This window comes from Trichomycterus rosablanca, chromosome 4, assembly GCF_030014385.1.
Source record: "Trichomycterus rosablanca isolate fTriRos1 chromosome 4, fTriRos1.hap1, whole genome shotgun sequence".
NCBI lineage: Eukaryota > Metazoa > Chordata > Actinopteri > Siluriformes > Trichomycteridae > Trichomycterus > Trichomycterus rosablanca.
The window spans coordinates 52,807,537-52,823,214 of NC_085991.1; the positions used below are offsets into that span (position 1 = coordinate 52,807,537).

At 40.6% G+C, this 15,678-nt stretch overlaps 1 protein-coding gene across 3 annotated transcripts in view; it reads left to right on the forward strand.

The window, feature by feature from the left end:
- The window catches only part of ptprn2 (protein tyrosine phosphatase receptor type N2), a 259,239-nt gene that overhangs the window by 231,341 nt on the left and 12,220 nt on the right, over window positions 1-15,678 (forward strand). For all 3 annotated transcript variants that reach the window (XM_062994511.1, XM_062994512.1, XM_062994513.1), the window contains exons 18-19: window positions 2,719-2,838; window positions 5,246-5,412. In XM_062994511.1, the coding sequence (XP_062850581.1) occupies window positions 2,719-2,838; window positions 5,246-5,412 (287 nt within the window). The remainder of the gene's footprint in view (window positions 1-2,718; window positions 2,839-5,245; window positions 5,413-15,678) is intronic.

Consider the following 15,678-nt stretch of genomic DNA (forward strand, 5'->3'; position numbering starts at 1 on the left):
GCCAACATTTCTCTTCTAATTTCAATTTTAAAGCTGCAGAAACACAAAAATCTGCATAAAATATAAGAAATCATAATAAAATGAATAAATAATAATAAGATTATAATAAACAAATAAAATTATATTATTAATATTTTTGTATTAAAATAAAAACATTAATATATAAAATATTCATAAAATTTATAATAATAATATTAAATAATAATAATAATAATATTAAATAATAATAATATATTAAATAATAATGATAATATTAAATAATAATAATAATATTAAATAATAATAATAATAATAAAAAATAATAATAATAACAATAACAAAGGAAATAAAGAAAACGTAAAGTGCAAAATATAAATAACTTCACATAAAAACAAATGTAAAAAACCTAATGTACAAAATAGAAATAACTTTACAATAAATATAAAAAACAAAAGAAATAAAGAAAAACAAAAATAAAAAACGTAAAGTACAAAATAGAAATAACTTTACAAAAAATATCGAAAAAAGAAAAAAAAACCCTAATGTACAAAATAGAATTTTTTTTTACAAAAAAATAGGAAAAAAGAACAAAAGTAAAAAAAAAAAGTAAAGAACAAAATAGAAATATTTTACAAAAAATATAGGAAAAAAAAACAAAAAACCCTAATGTACAAAATAGAAATAACTTTACATAAAAAATAAAGGTCAAAAACGTAAAGTACAAAATTATAAATTACTTATACAGAAATTTATACACAATAAATTAAGAAAAAAATTAATTAGATCATTTTTTTAATCAGATAATTCAAGATTTAAGAGAGTTAAATCACAGATTTTTCTTTTAATTGCACTTTACAAAGCGTCCCAACTCTTCTGAATTTCTGGAAATGGGGTTTGATGGGGTTTAAACAAGGCTGGATTGCTTTGATTGGCTGTTTTATTTACGTATTAAAAATGTATAAATTTAATGTAATGATTACGGTCGTGTTTTATTATAAATAATATCTAAGCTGCTCTGATCAGCGTCTGCACCCGGATATAAACCTCCCACTGTTTTACTGTGATGATTCCGTCTTGTTCTTGTTTATTTTCTTGTGTTCGGCTAGTATTTACGAAGCTAATCCTCATCGTGTGTAACATGTTTTTTTAGGTGCTTGTGTGGTAGCGTGTAGTGACGCTTTATTGATTGTAACGGCTCTTGAGGGAGCGTGATGAGCGTGAGTGCGGTTGGTTTATGGCCGCATCCGTCGTGTTTTCATCGCTCTCGTAAAAGTCGCCGTTTTCCACTCGTTTCCCTAACGGCCGCGGTGGGATTTTTATCAGTGAAGGACGCACAGGAAGTGTGATTAGGAGAAACGAAGCGGGAAACGACGTCTCGGACAGACAGGAAGGGAGAAAGAGAGGGTGGGATAAGAGCAACGGAACCGAAAACAGTTAGTGTCTACTCTAATTTAATAATGATAATAATAATAGAAATAATAATAATAATAAAATAATAATAATAACAATAATAATAATAGTAACAATAATAATAATAAAAAATAAATAATAATATTAATAATAATAGAAATAATAATAATAATAATAATGATAATAGAAATAATAAAAATTATAGAAATAATTATAATAAAATAATAATAATAATAATGATAATAGTAATAATAATAATAATAATAATAATAGAAATAATAATAATAAAATAACAATAATAATAATAATAATAGAAATAATAATAATAATACTACTACTACTACTACTAATAATAATAATAATAATAGAAATAATAATAATAATAATAATAATAATAATAATAACAATTCCTTTTGGCTGCTCCCATTAGGGGGCGCCACAGTGGATCGTTTATTTGCATGTTTGATTTGCCACAGTTTTTTACACTGGAGACTCTTCCTTATGCAACCCGGCTCGGGACATGCACTAAGAGAGCACATTACATCTCTGTATAAATAAGTCTAGATCAAATAATTGACGACAAATTTAATTAATGGTGTACATTTTCATTAGGAGACAGATTTGGACTGCAGGCAGGCCAGACAAGCACATGCACTCTTTTACTACAAAAGGCACACGTTTGTAGCGTGTGCAGAAGGAGTCTCTTTAAAATCCCAATATATAGATCATCAGCTAGCAAACCAGCGCCGAGATTCTGAGCTCCCGGGTTCGACTCTCGGCTCTTTTACCGGTCAGCCGGGCGCCCTCTAACAGGCAAAATTTGCTTCCAGTCTGCTGGGTGGGAAGGACTGGATTAAGGGGGCGGGGTTATCAATGCTGTGTAAGGACCTTGGTTGCCCAGGGTGCCTGTACAGAAAGTGGAGGAGCGCAGAGATTGGGGCGTGGCTCTCCGTACGCAAAGTCACGGGCAAATACGGGAGAATAAGAAGGGGTTGGTTGGACTGTGCACACCTCAGGTGAATATACACCCTCCTTGGATACCGTCGGGGTCCGCAGCAGTGGATCGGCTATGCTGAATTGGGAGCAAAAGGGGTAAAATGCATAAAAAGATAATAAAAACTTATAATACCAATAAACATCTCCACATCATAGGTACCATCACTTAGCCGTGGGCACTGATGCACCCCCATACCACAACATGTTTGCTTTTGCACCTTTTGCTAATAGCAGCCTGTTATTGTCCTTTTTCGCCTTTTTAAACTGAAAATGTCTCTATTCTTTATGAACATTCTTTAATTGTGTTTTTGTGCTTTTTCTTCGCCTCTGTAGATGGTTTGGGAAAGTGGCTGCGTGGTGATCGTCATGCTAACACCTCTATCAGAGAACGGAACCAAACAATGTCATCAGTACTGGCCGGATGAAGGATCGGACCAGTACCACATTTATGAGGTAACACATCGAAACACTATATGGTGAAAAGTATTTGGACACCTGACCATGAGCGTCCCATTTATAAAACAAACTAGTTGTAGCCTAGTGGTTAAGGTACAGGACTAATAATCAAAAGGTTGCTGGTTCAAGCTCCACCACTGCCAGGTTGCTGTTGCCCCTGAGATCACTAATCAATAAAAGCTGCTTAATGCCATGAATGTACTTGTCTCAGTCCTTACCCTTCCAGCTTGGTAACTCCTCTATGATTGGAGAACCCATTTCCTTGGGTAAAATATGGGTCAATTGGATAAGGCAAAGATGTAACGTGGAACAGTGGTCTCTTGCCCAGCTCAGATACTTACCAGCCTGCCATTTCCCCCAAGAAGTATTTCAGGACCTTCCCTCTCTGGCTGGGCTACTCCTTTCTAAATTGTGTATTCTAGGACCTGCCCTGTAAAGCTGAACTACTCTTGTGGTCCAGTCTTGTCCAGCTGGGATACTTACTGACCTCTCATTTCCACAAGGAGTAGTTCAGGACCTTCCCTCTCTGCCTGGGCTGCTCTTTTCTAAATAATGTAAATATTCAATGACCTGTCCTGTAAAGCTGGACTACTCTTGGACCAGTCTTGTCTGACTGGGATACTTATCGACCTGCCATTTCCACAAGGAGTAGATCGGGACCTGTCATGTCTACCTAGGATATTCTGGGACCTTCCCTGTCTGGCTGGGCTACTCCCTTCTAAATTGTGTATTCTAGGACCTGTCCTGTAAAGCTAGACTACTCGTGGACCAATGTTGTCTGGCTGGGATACTGCTGACCTAGTGTTTCCACAAAAAGTAGTTCAGGACCTTCCCTGTCTGGCTGGGCTACTCCTTTCTAAATTGTGTGTTCGAGGACCTGTCCTGTATAACTGGACTACTCTTGGACCAGTCCTGTTTGGCTCGAATACTTACCGACCAGCCATTTTCACAAGAAGTAGTTCAGGACCTTCCCTGTCTAGTTGGGGTGGTTCAGAACTGCCTGGCCAGGGTGGCACTGCCTATGCATACTCTTTGATTGTATGGATTTCTTCAGGACTTGCCCTGTCTGGCTGTGGTACTCCAAACTCTGGTTGGGAACCTCTAGAATTATTTACCCCCCTTGAGGCGAGATTATGTCCTACTTTAACATAACCCACTGCCTTTGATATTCAGGTTTTTCAAGCGACTTAAAGTCCTCAGATTGGCTGGGCTTAGATGAGGTTTAGAGCTAAACCCTTTAAGGTGGTACATCTCTATGAGCAGGGTTCAAGGGGCTTATTAAAGAACAGGGATAAACAATCGTTCTTAAAATGCTGCAGGTTTTCACAACAACCCAACACAAGCTACACTGGATTCCACTTCTTTCATCGGTTTATCAGGATTATAGACCCCCAGTCTAGACCACTTTCCAGAGGCTGGCAGGAATAGCTGACCATGATTCCTAGCAATACATAGTCAAACTGCTAAAATGATGCCCTGTACTCTTCCTCTCAACTCATCAATTGACAAGGGGGGCACTGGGGGCAAGTGCATCATTAAGTGCACTGTTAGTGCAGGTTCCAAGCCCGGGTAAATAGGGTTTCATTTGGAAGGGCATCCAGTGTTAAAACTGTGCCAAATCAACCGGATCACTCAAGGTCTGGGTTAACAATGACTGCCTGTAGTACTGTTGGTCAGCAGGGTACTGGTGGAAACAATAAAAGTGCTAGTACATGGGGGGGGGCAAATATTCTACAGTGGAGACATGCTGATGGTTGGGGTGACAGAGGAGGATGTTCAGGACAGGGGCAAGATGGACACAAAGGCAGTTGTAGCCTTGTGGTTAAGGTACTGTACTGGTAATTGAAAGGTTGCTGGTTGAAGGCCCACCACTGCCAGGTTGCCACTGTTGGGCCCTTGAGCAAGACCCTTAACCCTTAATTGCTTAGACTGTATATCGTCACAGAACTGTAAGTCACTTTAGATGAAAGCGTCTGGTAAATTGGCAGTCCTGTTAGCTAACATTGGCCACAAGTCTACTGTGTGGGAAAAGACCAGACTAAAAAGCGACGGGGTCTTCAGTGCTGTATAAGGACCCTGGTTAGACCCTGTACAGAAGTGGAGGAACGCTAAGATCAGTGCAAGTCTCTACGTGTAAGAGAGGTTGGTGGACCATACACACACATGTTGGAGAGATCGTGTGTCAGGAAAATATTCCCCTTTTTGGATGCCATTGGAGTTTCCAGAAGTGGAAGAGTAATCGACTAAACAAATACTTGAAGACATCCAGAGGTTAATGTCCTGCATAATGAACAGGGCACAAATTCCTGAGCAGTCCAGTTACTTTCTGTTTGTAGTTTTGAGTAATGACCTCAGGAACTTAAACGTAAACATCTAGTGCAGTTTCCTACCCCCTCTTTTTCAGGTCAACCTGGTCTCGGAGCACATCTGGTGCGAGGACTTCTTGGTGCGCAGTTTCTACCTGAAGAACGTCCACACCAATGAGACACGTACCGTCACGCAGTTCCACTTCCTGTCCTGGATGGATCAAAATGTTCCGGAGTCCGCCCGGACCCTGCTGGACTTCCGCAGGTGGGTTACCCAATTTCTTTCTCAATTCCTTGTCCACAGGGTTGAATAGCAGGTACAACTGGAGTTCCAGGGTACTGGGTTTGATCCTTGTTAGTGTCTGGTTGGTGATGTTGTGGTTTCTTAGCTGTGTGTTCTGGTCACTGGTGGGTTTTGGGGTTGAATTCAAAGACTGCTACAATACCACTTGTAGAACAAGGTCCTTACTGCTCAACTCTTACTTTGACTTTTATTTGATGTCAGACAGGATGAACCTGAGATATTTCATGTTTTATCTGCTCAACTTCATTTCATTTATTAATAAACATCCATTCCTGCATTTCAGACCTGCAACATGTTCCAAAAAGAAAGTTGGAGCGGGGGAAATTTAGCGCTAGTAATGAGGTGAACAAAATGATGTGATTTTTATACATTTTAAAAAAGAAGCCTTATGTTAACCATTTCCAAAAACAGTGGAAACGGGTATTGTGGTCAGATGAATCAGCATTCCAGGTCTTTTTTTGGAAAAAATGGACACAGTGTGCTCCAGACCAATCATTAAAAGGAAAATGACCATCCAGACTGTTATCAGCAACAAGTCCAAACGCCAGAGTCTGTCATGGTATGGGGGTGTGTCAGTACCAGGGTCTGTCATGGTGTGGGGTGTGTCAGTACCAGGGTCTGTCATGGTATGGGGTGTGTCAGTACCAGGGTCTGTCATGGTATGGGGTGTGTCAGTACCAGAGTCTGTCATGGTATGGGGGTGTGTCAGTACCAGGGTCTGTCATGGTGTGGGGTGTGTCAGTGCCAGGTTCTGTCATGGTATGGGGTGTGTCAGTACCAGGGTCTGTCATGGTATGGGGTGTGTCAGTACCAGGGTCTGTCATGGTATGGGGGTGTGTCAGTACCAGAGTCTGTCATGGTATGGGGGCGTGTCAGTGCCCTTGGTAAAGGTCATTAACACTTCTGTGATGCAGCATTAATGCAGAAAAGTACATTGAGATCTTAGAGCAACATGTGCTGCCTTCAAGACGTCGTCTTTTCCAGGGATGTCCAGCATTTTTCAACAAGACGATGCAAAACCACCTGCTGCACACATTACAAAGGCGTGGCTGCGGAAGAAGAGGGTACGGGTACTGGACTGGCCTGCCTGCAGTCCTGACCTGCCCCTGATAGAGAATCTGAAACACTAAATCACTTGGTCTCCTCGGAGCCAAAATGTCTTTTAAGTGGTGAAAAGGAACAGCAACATTACAAAGTGGTAAATGCTTTACTGTCCCAACTTTTTTTGGAACGTGTTGCAGGCCTGAAATGCAGGAATGGATGTTTATTAATAAATGAATTTAAGTTGACCAGGGATTGTATTTTTGCATGCTTGTACATAAGCACGAGTGCCTCTGTACTCGTTTTTATATTGGACGCCTCGGTTAAATGAAAAAAAGACCGACTATAAATCTACGGTGACGGAAAAGCAGATGGCAGCACAAAAACCTCCTCATTTTTCTTCTGCTGTAAAGGTTTTTAATAGAGCGGGGGAATACGTGCTCGCGGCGCACCAGTTCACTTCAGGTTTTTCATACAGGCTTTACTTTGCTGCTGGGTAAATAATATAGCGGCGGCTCCGCCGGCCCACTGTTTGCCGTGCTTCCATCTATTAAGCCTAAATGGGAAGTTATTGGCAAGCGCGCCAGATCGTTTCAATTCTCATATTTATCAGAGGTTGTAGCTTCTCCGTTGTTGCAGGTGAAGGTCAGGAGGAATTATTGCACAGTTTCCAGAACTTTAAATCAGTGCGGGGCAACTGTTACCCCTTTTCCACCCACGCGGATCCGGCTCCATTCTGGTTCGCGAACTTGATATTAAACCGGTTCCACGTGTTTCCAGACAGAGAACTGGGGTTCTAATCTGGCACCACAGAATACTGGGTTTTTCAGCGCGAACCGTGACATCATCGGTGGGCGTGTCACAGTGTTGAGGTTTGGAGTGGACGCTTTTACATGAGACATTATAACATTATATAGAATTTAAACCACTTTCATCTTTTAAAGTTCAACTGATTACATTTAGATCCAGTTTGCCGCTGATATTTTCAAAGAGATGAACTGTGTGATATAACGTGGTAAAAGTGACCTGGACAGAACAAACAGCGTTTAACGTGAAAAATAAAGTGTAACGTGGCTTGTTGTAATAAAACAATGAACGATGAATTTGGGCAGTACAGAGCACTTATAACCAGTACAGAGCACTTATAACCAATACAGAGCATTTATAACCAGTACAGAGCACTTATAACCAGTACAGAGTACTTATAACCAGTACAGAGTACTTATAACCAGTACAGAGCATTTATAACCAATACAGAGCATTTCTAACCAGTACAGAGCGCTTATAACCAGTACAGAGCGCTTATAACCAGTACAGAGCACTTATAACCAGTACAGAGACACTTATAACCAGTACAGAGCACTTATAACCAGTACAGAGTGCTTATAACCAGTACAGAGCGCTTATAACCAGTACAGAGCACTTATAACCAGTATACCACTTTCAAGAACCAGGGTTCTTTTAGTGGAAAAGCGCTATGTAAAGAATTTACTCGATCACCCTCTTCCATACCAAAGAGCATCGCAGCGAACTCTCACTGTGAGTCTTACATCTCTGGGTCCTTCATCGATCAGACTGACACATTTACGTTTGGGCATTTAGCTGATGCTTTTATCAGGACGATATCAAAGCCGCCAAGGGTCAAGGGTCTTATTCAGTGACCCAATGACCTTTTGATTAAGAGCTTTGTATCTTAACCACTGATCGAAGTATATGAACGGGGCAATTAGCATCTCTTCCCATCATGGTGATCTGTTTAATGACATTGGATAAGTTCAGAAGAAGAGCATTTAAGGATAATGGTAGCTCAGTGGATTGTTGTGCAGAAGGTTGCTGGTTTAAGCCCCACTACCGTCAAGTTGTTGCTGTTCCCCTTGAGCAAGGCACTCGACTCTTAATTGCTTGTATTGTATTCCGTCACAGTTGTAAGAAGAAGTAGCTCAGGGCTTTGTTAATGAACCAGTAATCAGAAGGTTGCTGGTTCAAGCCCCACTACCGTCAATCAGTAAATAACAGTAGGTTCAGTAATCAGAAGGTTGTTGGTTCAAGCCCCACCATCATCAAAATGTTGGTGTTGCCACTTGAGCAAGGCACTCTACTCTCAATTGCTTGTATTGTATTTGGTCACAGTTGTAAGAAGAAGTAGCTCAGGGTTTTGTTAATGGACTAGAAATCAGAAGGTTGCTGGTTCAAGCCCCACTGTTGGGCCTCACAGTTGTAAGTCACTTTGGCTAGCGTGTCAGCATGTAGCACTGGAGTTCCAGGGTAGTGGGTTTGAACCTTGTTAGTGTCTGTATGGAAGTTCAGAAAAAGAGCGTGTAAGGTTAATGGTAGCTCAGTGAACTATTGCACAGAAGGTTGCTGGTTCAAGCCCCACCACCATCAAGATGTTGGTGTTCCCCTTGAGCAAGGCACTCGACTCTCACCGGCTTGTATTGCATTCTGTTACAACTGCAAGAAGAAGTAGCTCAGGATTTTGTTAATGAACCAGTAATCAGAAGGTTGTTTGTTCAAGACCCACCACCGTCAAGTTGTTGATGTTCCCCTTGAGCAAGGCACTCAACTCTTAATTGCTTGTATTGTATTCTGTTACAACTGCAAGAAGAAGTAGCTCAGGATTTTGTTAATGAACCAGTAATCAGAAGGTTGTTTGTTCAAGACCCACCACCGTCAAGTTGTTGCTGTCTCCCTTGAGCAAGGCACTCAACTCTCAATTGCTTGTATTGTATTCTGTTACAACTGCAAGAAGAAGTAGCTCAGGATTTTGTTAATGAACCAGTAATCAGAAGGTTGTTTGTTCAAGACCCACCACCGTCAAGTTGTTGCTGTCTCCCTTGAGCAAGGCACTCAACTCTCAATTGCTTGTATTTTATTCTGTCACAGTTGTAAGAAGTAGTAGCTCAGTGTTTTGTTACTAGTTTGTTGGACTAGTAAGTCTAATCAGGAGGTTGCTGGTTCAAGCCCTTCTAATGCCAGATTGTCACTGTTGGGCCTCACAGTTGTAAGACAATACAGTATGTAACATGGAACAGTGGTCTCCTGCCAAGGCCTGGAAGAAAACCAGAGAAAAATGTGTCCAGATTCTCAGAGAACCAGCCAGAACAGAAGTTGAATTCTTGGCTGTCGTTCAGGGATTGTTGAGCCTTGGTACCCTCTGGCCACGTTTCCTCCTAATCAAAGTTTGGATTGTTTTACCATCCTTGGCAGGAGACCACTTTTCCATGATGTTGAATGAGATTTGGCCTGTAAACCCAACCACAAATGGTTGTTTTTGGGATCTAGAAGAATTTAGAAGAAACTCTGCAGCTTTTGAGTTGTTGCTGTTGCCCCTTGAGCAAGACGCTCGACTCTCAATTGATTGCAGTGTATTTGGTCACGAGTGTAAGAAGTAGTAGCTCAGGGTTTTGGTAATGGACCAGTAATCAGAAGGTTCAACACCAACGTCAAGGCAAACACCATCACCAACAAGATTCAGACCTTCAGTAACAGATGCCTGCGCCACATCCTCAACATCATGTGGCCTGAGAAGATCTCCAGTGCCGACCTGTAGGCAAGAGCCAGCCAGAACTCCATCAGCCAAGCCCTGGAATGGAACCCACAGGGGAAACGCAGAGTGCAGGAGATCAGTCGATGGTGAGGCAGGAGATGCCCGTCATAAACCCAGCTGAGGGGGGACGCACAGATCAGAGCCCGCTGGATGGTTGTGGTTGCGGCCCCTTTCTCCACAAGGTGCTCACAGGCAAAATGAATCAGAAGGTTGGTGGTCCAAGCCCTGCTAATCCCAGATTGCCACTGTTGGGCCCTTAACCGAGGCTCTTAAGGCTCAGTTGTTTTGATTATTCTAGATCACGGTTGTAAGACACTTTGGCTTAACGTGGCATAAATGTGGAAATATCAGCGTGAGTTTCTCATCGTTTTTGTGGAGATCTGAGGGAAGCTTATCGAGTTACTCCGACTCTTTATCTCCTTTATCTTTTCCACTAGTCACAGGAAATGAAGATTTATTTGTTTTTTATATGGCGGAGAATAAACAGCGGTTCCGGTTTAACTTTTACTATTTCATAAACCTCAGAATTTAAAGCGTTCAGTCATGAACCTGTCCTGACGCGTTTATCCACCTACACATTGCGGACGGGATGCGCTGTATTGTTTTTCTCATCTGCGAATTCAATTTTCAAGCTTGCCGGGTCTTGTTCCTTTGTGCTTGCTCCCGTGTGGTCATCATGCATACCCCCTGGCACTCAGAAATGCCGGGGGTGACACTCTGCTTACTCGCTCACTCTTCCTTCTTTCTACCTGTCTACCTCTTTTTTTGGGTTGGCCAACCTCTTGGCGGTTGCCACTGTCATTTTTGTGATGTTGCAGCTAGTTATATGAGCCCAGTTGCATAGTCACAAAAGTGATCATTGGAAACTGTATCTCTTCCTCCAGGCCCTTCACCTCCTCCCCTATCTGTCCTGTTACACCCCTCACCATCCCTCACTCATCCCCAAAACCTGTTCCTCATTCCTTTGCTCCTTTCACTTACCAGACACCAAGTGTACACCAAGTGGCCGACAGTTTGTAGACACCCAAAACCTGATCATTGCATCTAAACCCATAGACACTTAGGTGCTATTCCAACTTCCTCTCTTTTTTTGGAACACAACTGCAGCAATTCACTTCTATTCCACCACACAAGTGTTAATGAGAGAGTGAGATTAGGTTTTAGTATTGGTCAAAGCCTTCAGCAGGTATGCTTATTGTCTGGTCAGTCAAGTTCTTGTACCTGAAATTCTCTAAACCACTTCTTTAAAGATCTCACTTTGGACCATGAGGAACCCTTCTCTAAACTGCTGCCAAAATGCTCTAGAACAGTGGTTCTCAACCTGGGGGTCAAGGCCCCCCTGGGGACCTCAGTAAGTCATTTGATGGGATTGGAAAATCAACAGACTATTGATTAGTCAAGTTCTTTTACCTGAACTTCTCCAAAGCTCTACTTTAAAGATCTCACTTTGGGCCACAAGGAACCCTTCCCTAAACTGATGCCAAAATGCTATAGAACAGTGGTTCTCAACCTGGGGGTCGAGGCCCTCTTGGGGACCTCAGCAAGTCATTTGATAAGATGTGAAAATCAATGGACAATTGATCAATCAAGTTCTTTCACCTGAACCTTTCCAAACCACTCCTTTAAAGATCTCACTTTGGGCCATGAGGAACCCTGCCATAAACTGCTGCCAAATATTTAATGCTCTAGAACAGTGGTTCTCAACCTGGGGGTTGATCCCCCGTTACAGACCTCAGTAAGCCTAGAGGAGGACATTTGATGAGTTGGGAAAACCAATGGACTATTGGCGTATGGAAGATATCTTGTGATGTCATAACTCTGTTTTAAACTACCTATAGTCTACATGGGGCTTTGAGAATGGACACATATTTGATTGGCCCACCACAAAAGTGCAAAGGTAAACGGATGGCGACTATGAATGATTCCTACTCAGTTGTTGATGCAGATCCTGCTGAAGTAGACCAAGATGAGGAAGCTCCTACCACCACTACAGCAAGCAAAAGCATAAAATACCCATCTTTGCTGAAAGCGTAAGACCAACACTGTAACCCATCTCAAGGGGGTTCCAGAATTAGGTGGAGAATCCTAAGAGTAAGGTTGAGAACCGCAGCTCTAGTCCAGGGGCAGAGTGATTTACACCAGAGCTTCAAACCTTCCCATCTCCCAAACCCGTCTGATTTAGCTCGAGTGAAGGTTTGCAGTGCTTCAGGGACTCTCGGACTCCTTTAAATTGCTTCCAGATGCAGTTTACAACCCAGTGGTGATGAGTTGAATGCAGCCAATGTACCCCAAGAGGGTTAAGGGCCTTGCTCAAGGGCCCAACAGTGACTGAGCCTAAATTCAAACTCACAACCTTTTAATTGATAGCTCAAAGCTCTAACCACTAGGCTACCACTGTCCCAAAGCACTTTCTAAGCTTGTGTAGCCTCGTGGATGAGATGCTGTTGCTCCCCGATGTTCCCACTTTGGATTGGCCAAAAATGGGTATCTACATACTTTGCCATGTAGAGTCTCTATCTTTCCTTCATATTTTCATCTCTTGTTTTCTTTTTCTCCTTTTATTTGATTGCCTCTACTTTACCTTTCTTATATAAATGTACGTCTCTCCATGTCTTTTCCATTTGCATCTATGTATATATACAGTATATACAGTATATATACTGTACATTTAACTTTCACTTTTCTCACAGTTTAAGCACGCCTGTATATGCAAATAAAGTGTTTTTTACTCACAATTGACAGTGTAGCCCAGCACCTCTGCTATAGTTTTATCAGTCGGTTGGACGTCTATGCAAACTAGATAGTCTGTGTCTAAGGGGTGGATGGCCAAAACCTTGCCATCGATTGGCGGCCTGTCTAGATTGTTTCTTGTGGGCAATAATTCTGGATGGAACCGAACCAGCTGCTACCCTGACCAGAAGATCAGAAACTTAAAATTCAAAATTTCCTAATCAAAAAATTAAAAACGACCCATTTTATCTTTATTTAATATTGGCTTTTGGTATGAAAAAATAAAAATGGCCTGTTTCACCATTTTTCAATATTGTTTGTTGAAACAAAAAAAATAAAAATGACCCATTGTCCCATTGTTAAATATTAGTTTTTGAAATGAAGGATAAAAATCTATTTTTTTTTTCTCATTTTTAATATTGGTTTTAAGTATAAACTTTTGGTTTTTAGATTTTGGTATAAAAACTACAAAAGGCCTTTTTTTTTTTTTTTTTACATTTTCACATTTTGTAATATTGTTTTTTAAAACAATAAAAAAAAATTCCATGTTTTACCATTTTTCAATGTTGTTTTTTGGTATAGAAATAAAAAAAATCCTGATTTTTCATTTTTCAATGTTGGTTTTTGAAATGAAAAATTTTAAATGGACTGCTTTCCCATATTTTAATATTGGCTTTAAAACTAAAAATTCAAAACAACCCGTTTTCTTATTTTTTTAATATTGGTTTTTACAACAAAAAAATACAACCAGTTTAAATGATTGGTTTTTGGTATGAAAAATAACCAATGTTTTTAATGTTATTTTTTTTAGACAAAACATTTTAGAATGGCCCGTTTAACTTATTTGTAAATATTGTTTTTTGAAAGGAAAGACAAAAATTTTTTCTTATTTTTTAATATTGATTTTTGGTATAAAACTAAAAATGAAATATAGTGAATATAATGAAAAATAGACTTCATCCCCGTTTTGTAATATTGGTTTTTTTAAAAATAAACATTAAATACTGCTCGTTTCCCTATGTTTAAATATTGTTTTTTTAAATGAAAAATAGCCATTTTTCCCATTTCTTCAATTTTGTTTTTATATTGCCAGTTTTCCTAATTTTCAATGATGGTTTTTGGTATAAAAAAACTAAAAATGGCCCTTTTTTTAATATTGGTTAGTGAAATGAAAAATGAATGACCAAAGGTCCACGGGCACAATGGCAGCACTGAGAGTCTCTGTGGCTCTCTCAGCATTAATTCTTGTATCTTTACTCGCCCTGACAGATTTCCACCTTGTCTTACACATGTGTTTTCTGGTGGAACTGGGACCATGACCATGAGCGTGACACTGACCAGGACCAGTGGTTCTGGCTGATTAATGGAAACCAAACCCAACATGGACGTACAGAGTGAACTATTCACCCACTTATTTCTCTCTCTGCGTTTCCTCTCGCCATCAGTGTGAGAAATAGGAACCCGCTTCAGCTCTCCCGTCTCGTAAATGGATTCCTTCTCGTGGCGTTTCCCGTTATTTTGGTCCTCTGCGCCAGCGAGAGAGCAGATAATGATTTCATATGTTTGCGAGAGCGTTTCTCATTTTTCTTCGCCGGTCGTTTGAGACAAATAATCCTTTGATAATCATCCTTAACGGATGGATGGTTTTTTTTTCGTTCTCTGTAGCGACGGTAAACAGCCTTGAGCCATTCACTCAGATGAGTGTGTGTGTGTGTGTGTGTGTGAGTGTGTGTGTGTGTGAGTGTGTGTGTGTGTGTGTGTTTCGGATGGCGGCGGGTTGAATGCAAGAGAACACAAAAGCGTCCCTGCAAACTCTAAAAGACACCAAATTGGGGATGAGAGAGCCGGTTTCCATGGAAACCTTCCCGCCGGCGGTGTGAAAAGTGTGTGTGTGTGTGTGTGTGTGTGTGTTTCCACTCAGGCTTGTAACACTGCTAATTGTGTGTTAATGTAAATGCGTTTTATTTGTTTTGTTTTATAGTGTAAATGTTTATAGCGTCAGGCTTGTATAAAAACATAGTATTACTACTGTATGAGGTCTAGATACATTGGAAGTACCGCTGTACCTTAAAACTGGAGTGGTATCGAGTATTAAATGTTTTTTTTTCCCATATGGATGGTTGTGAAACCTGTTAATGCGTCCATGGTCTGGTGGAGCTGCAGATATTTTAGTCTCATGGAAAATAATGAGGTTGTTTTTGACGCTTATACACTGAAAATAACACAAATATAATATAAACACACTGAAATACAATTACAAACAGTTAAACATCAATAACAATACAATAAAAGCTGCACTTTAGTTTTACTTCTTTATTGTTTCCTTACGCTTCTTAATGGTGGAGATGCTTGATGTTGGAATACTATTTTCCCTTCAGCACCAGCGCATTCACATGAGAACTTAACATGACTTATTGTAGTAAAACAGCGAGTGAGGAATGTGATTAGTGGAGGAACTTATGAGCAGTAATAATGAAGAGAAGTTTAGTGCTCCTGTCTTCTTCTTTTACTACATTAAACCACGTTAAGCTTTATTTTCAACCAGAAGCGTTTTAGACTCTGGGAGAAGCTGATTCTGATTCTCACCATTTCTCAGAAGCTGGAGCTGTAACACAAGTTTAAAAGTGAAACAGGGAGGAGAATCCAGATAAACACAGATACATGTGGAGCTGTAACCCTGGATCTGACGCTTATTCCACACTGATGCAGATTCAGCTCAGATTCACACGCTGGTGAGGTTTTACTTCAGGTTTTACTACAGAAGGTACTTCTGTACTCGACCCCTTAAAGAAAACTAAGATTAATGATATTAAAACCTGCATTAGTGCACCAGCACTGGGATTCTAAACTCCGCTACCGGTCGGCTGGGCTCCCCCTAGCAGACACGATCGTCCACTAGTCTTCTGGGT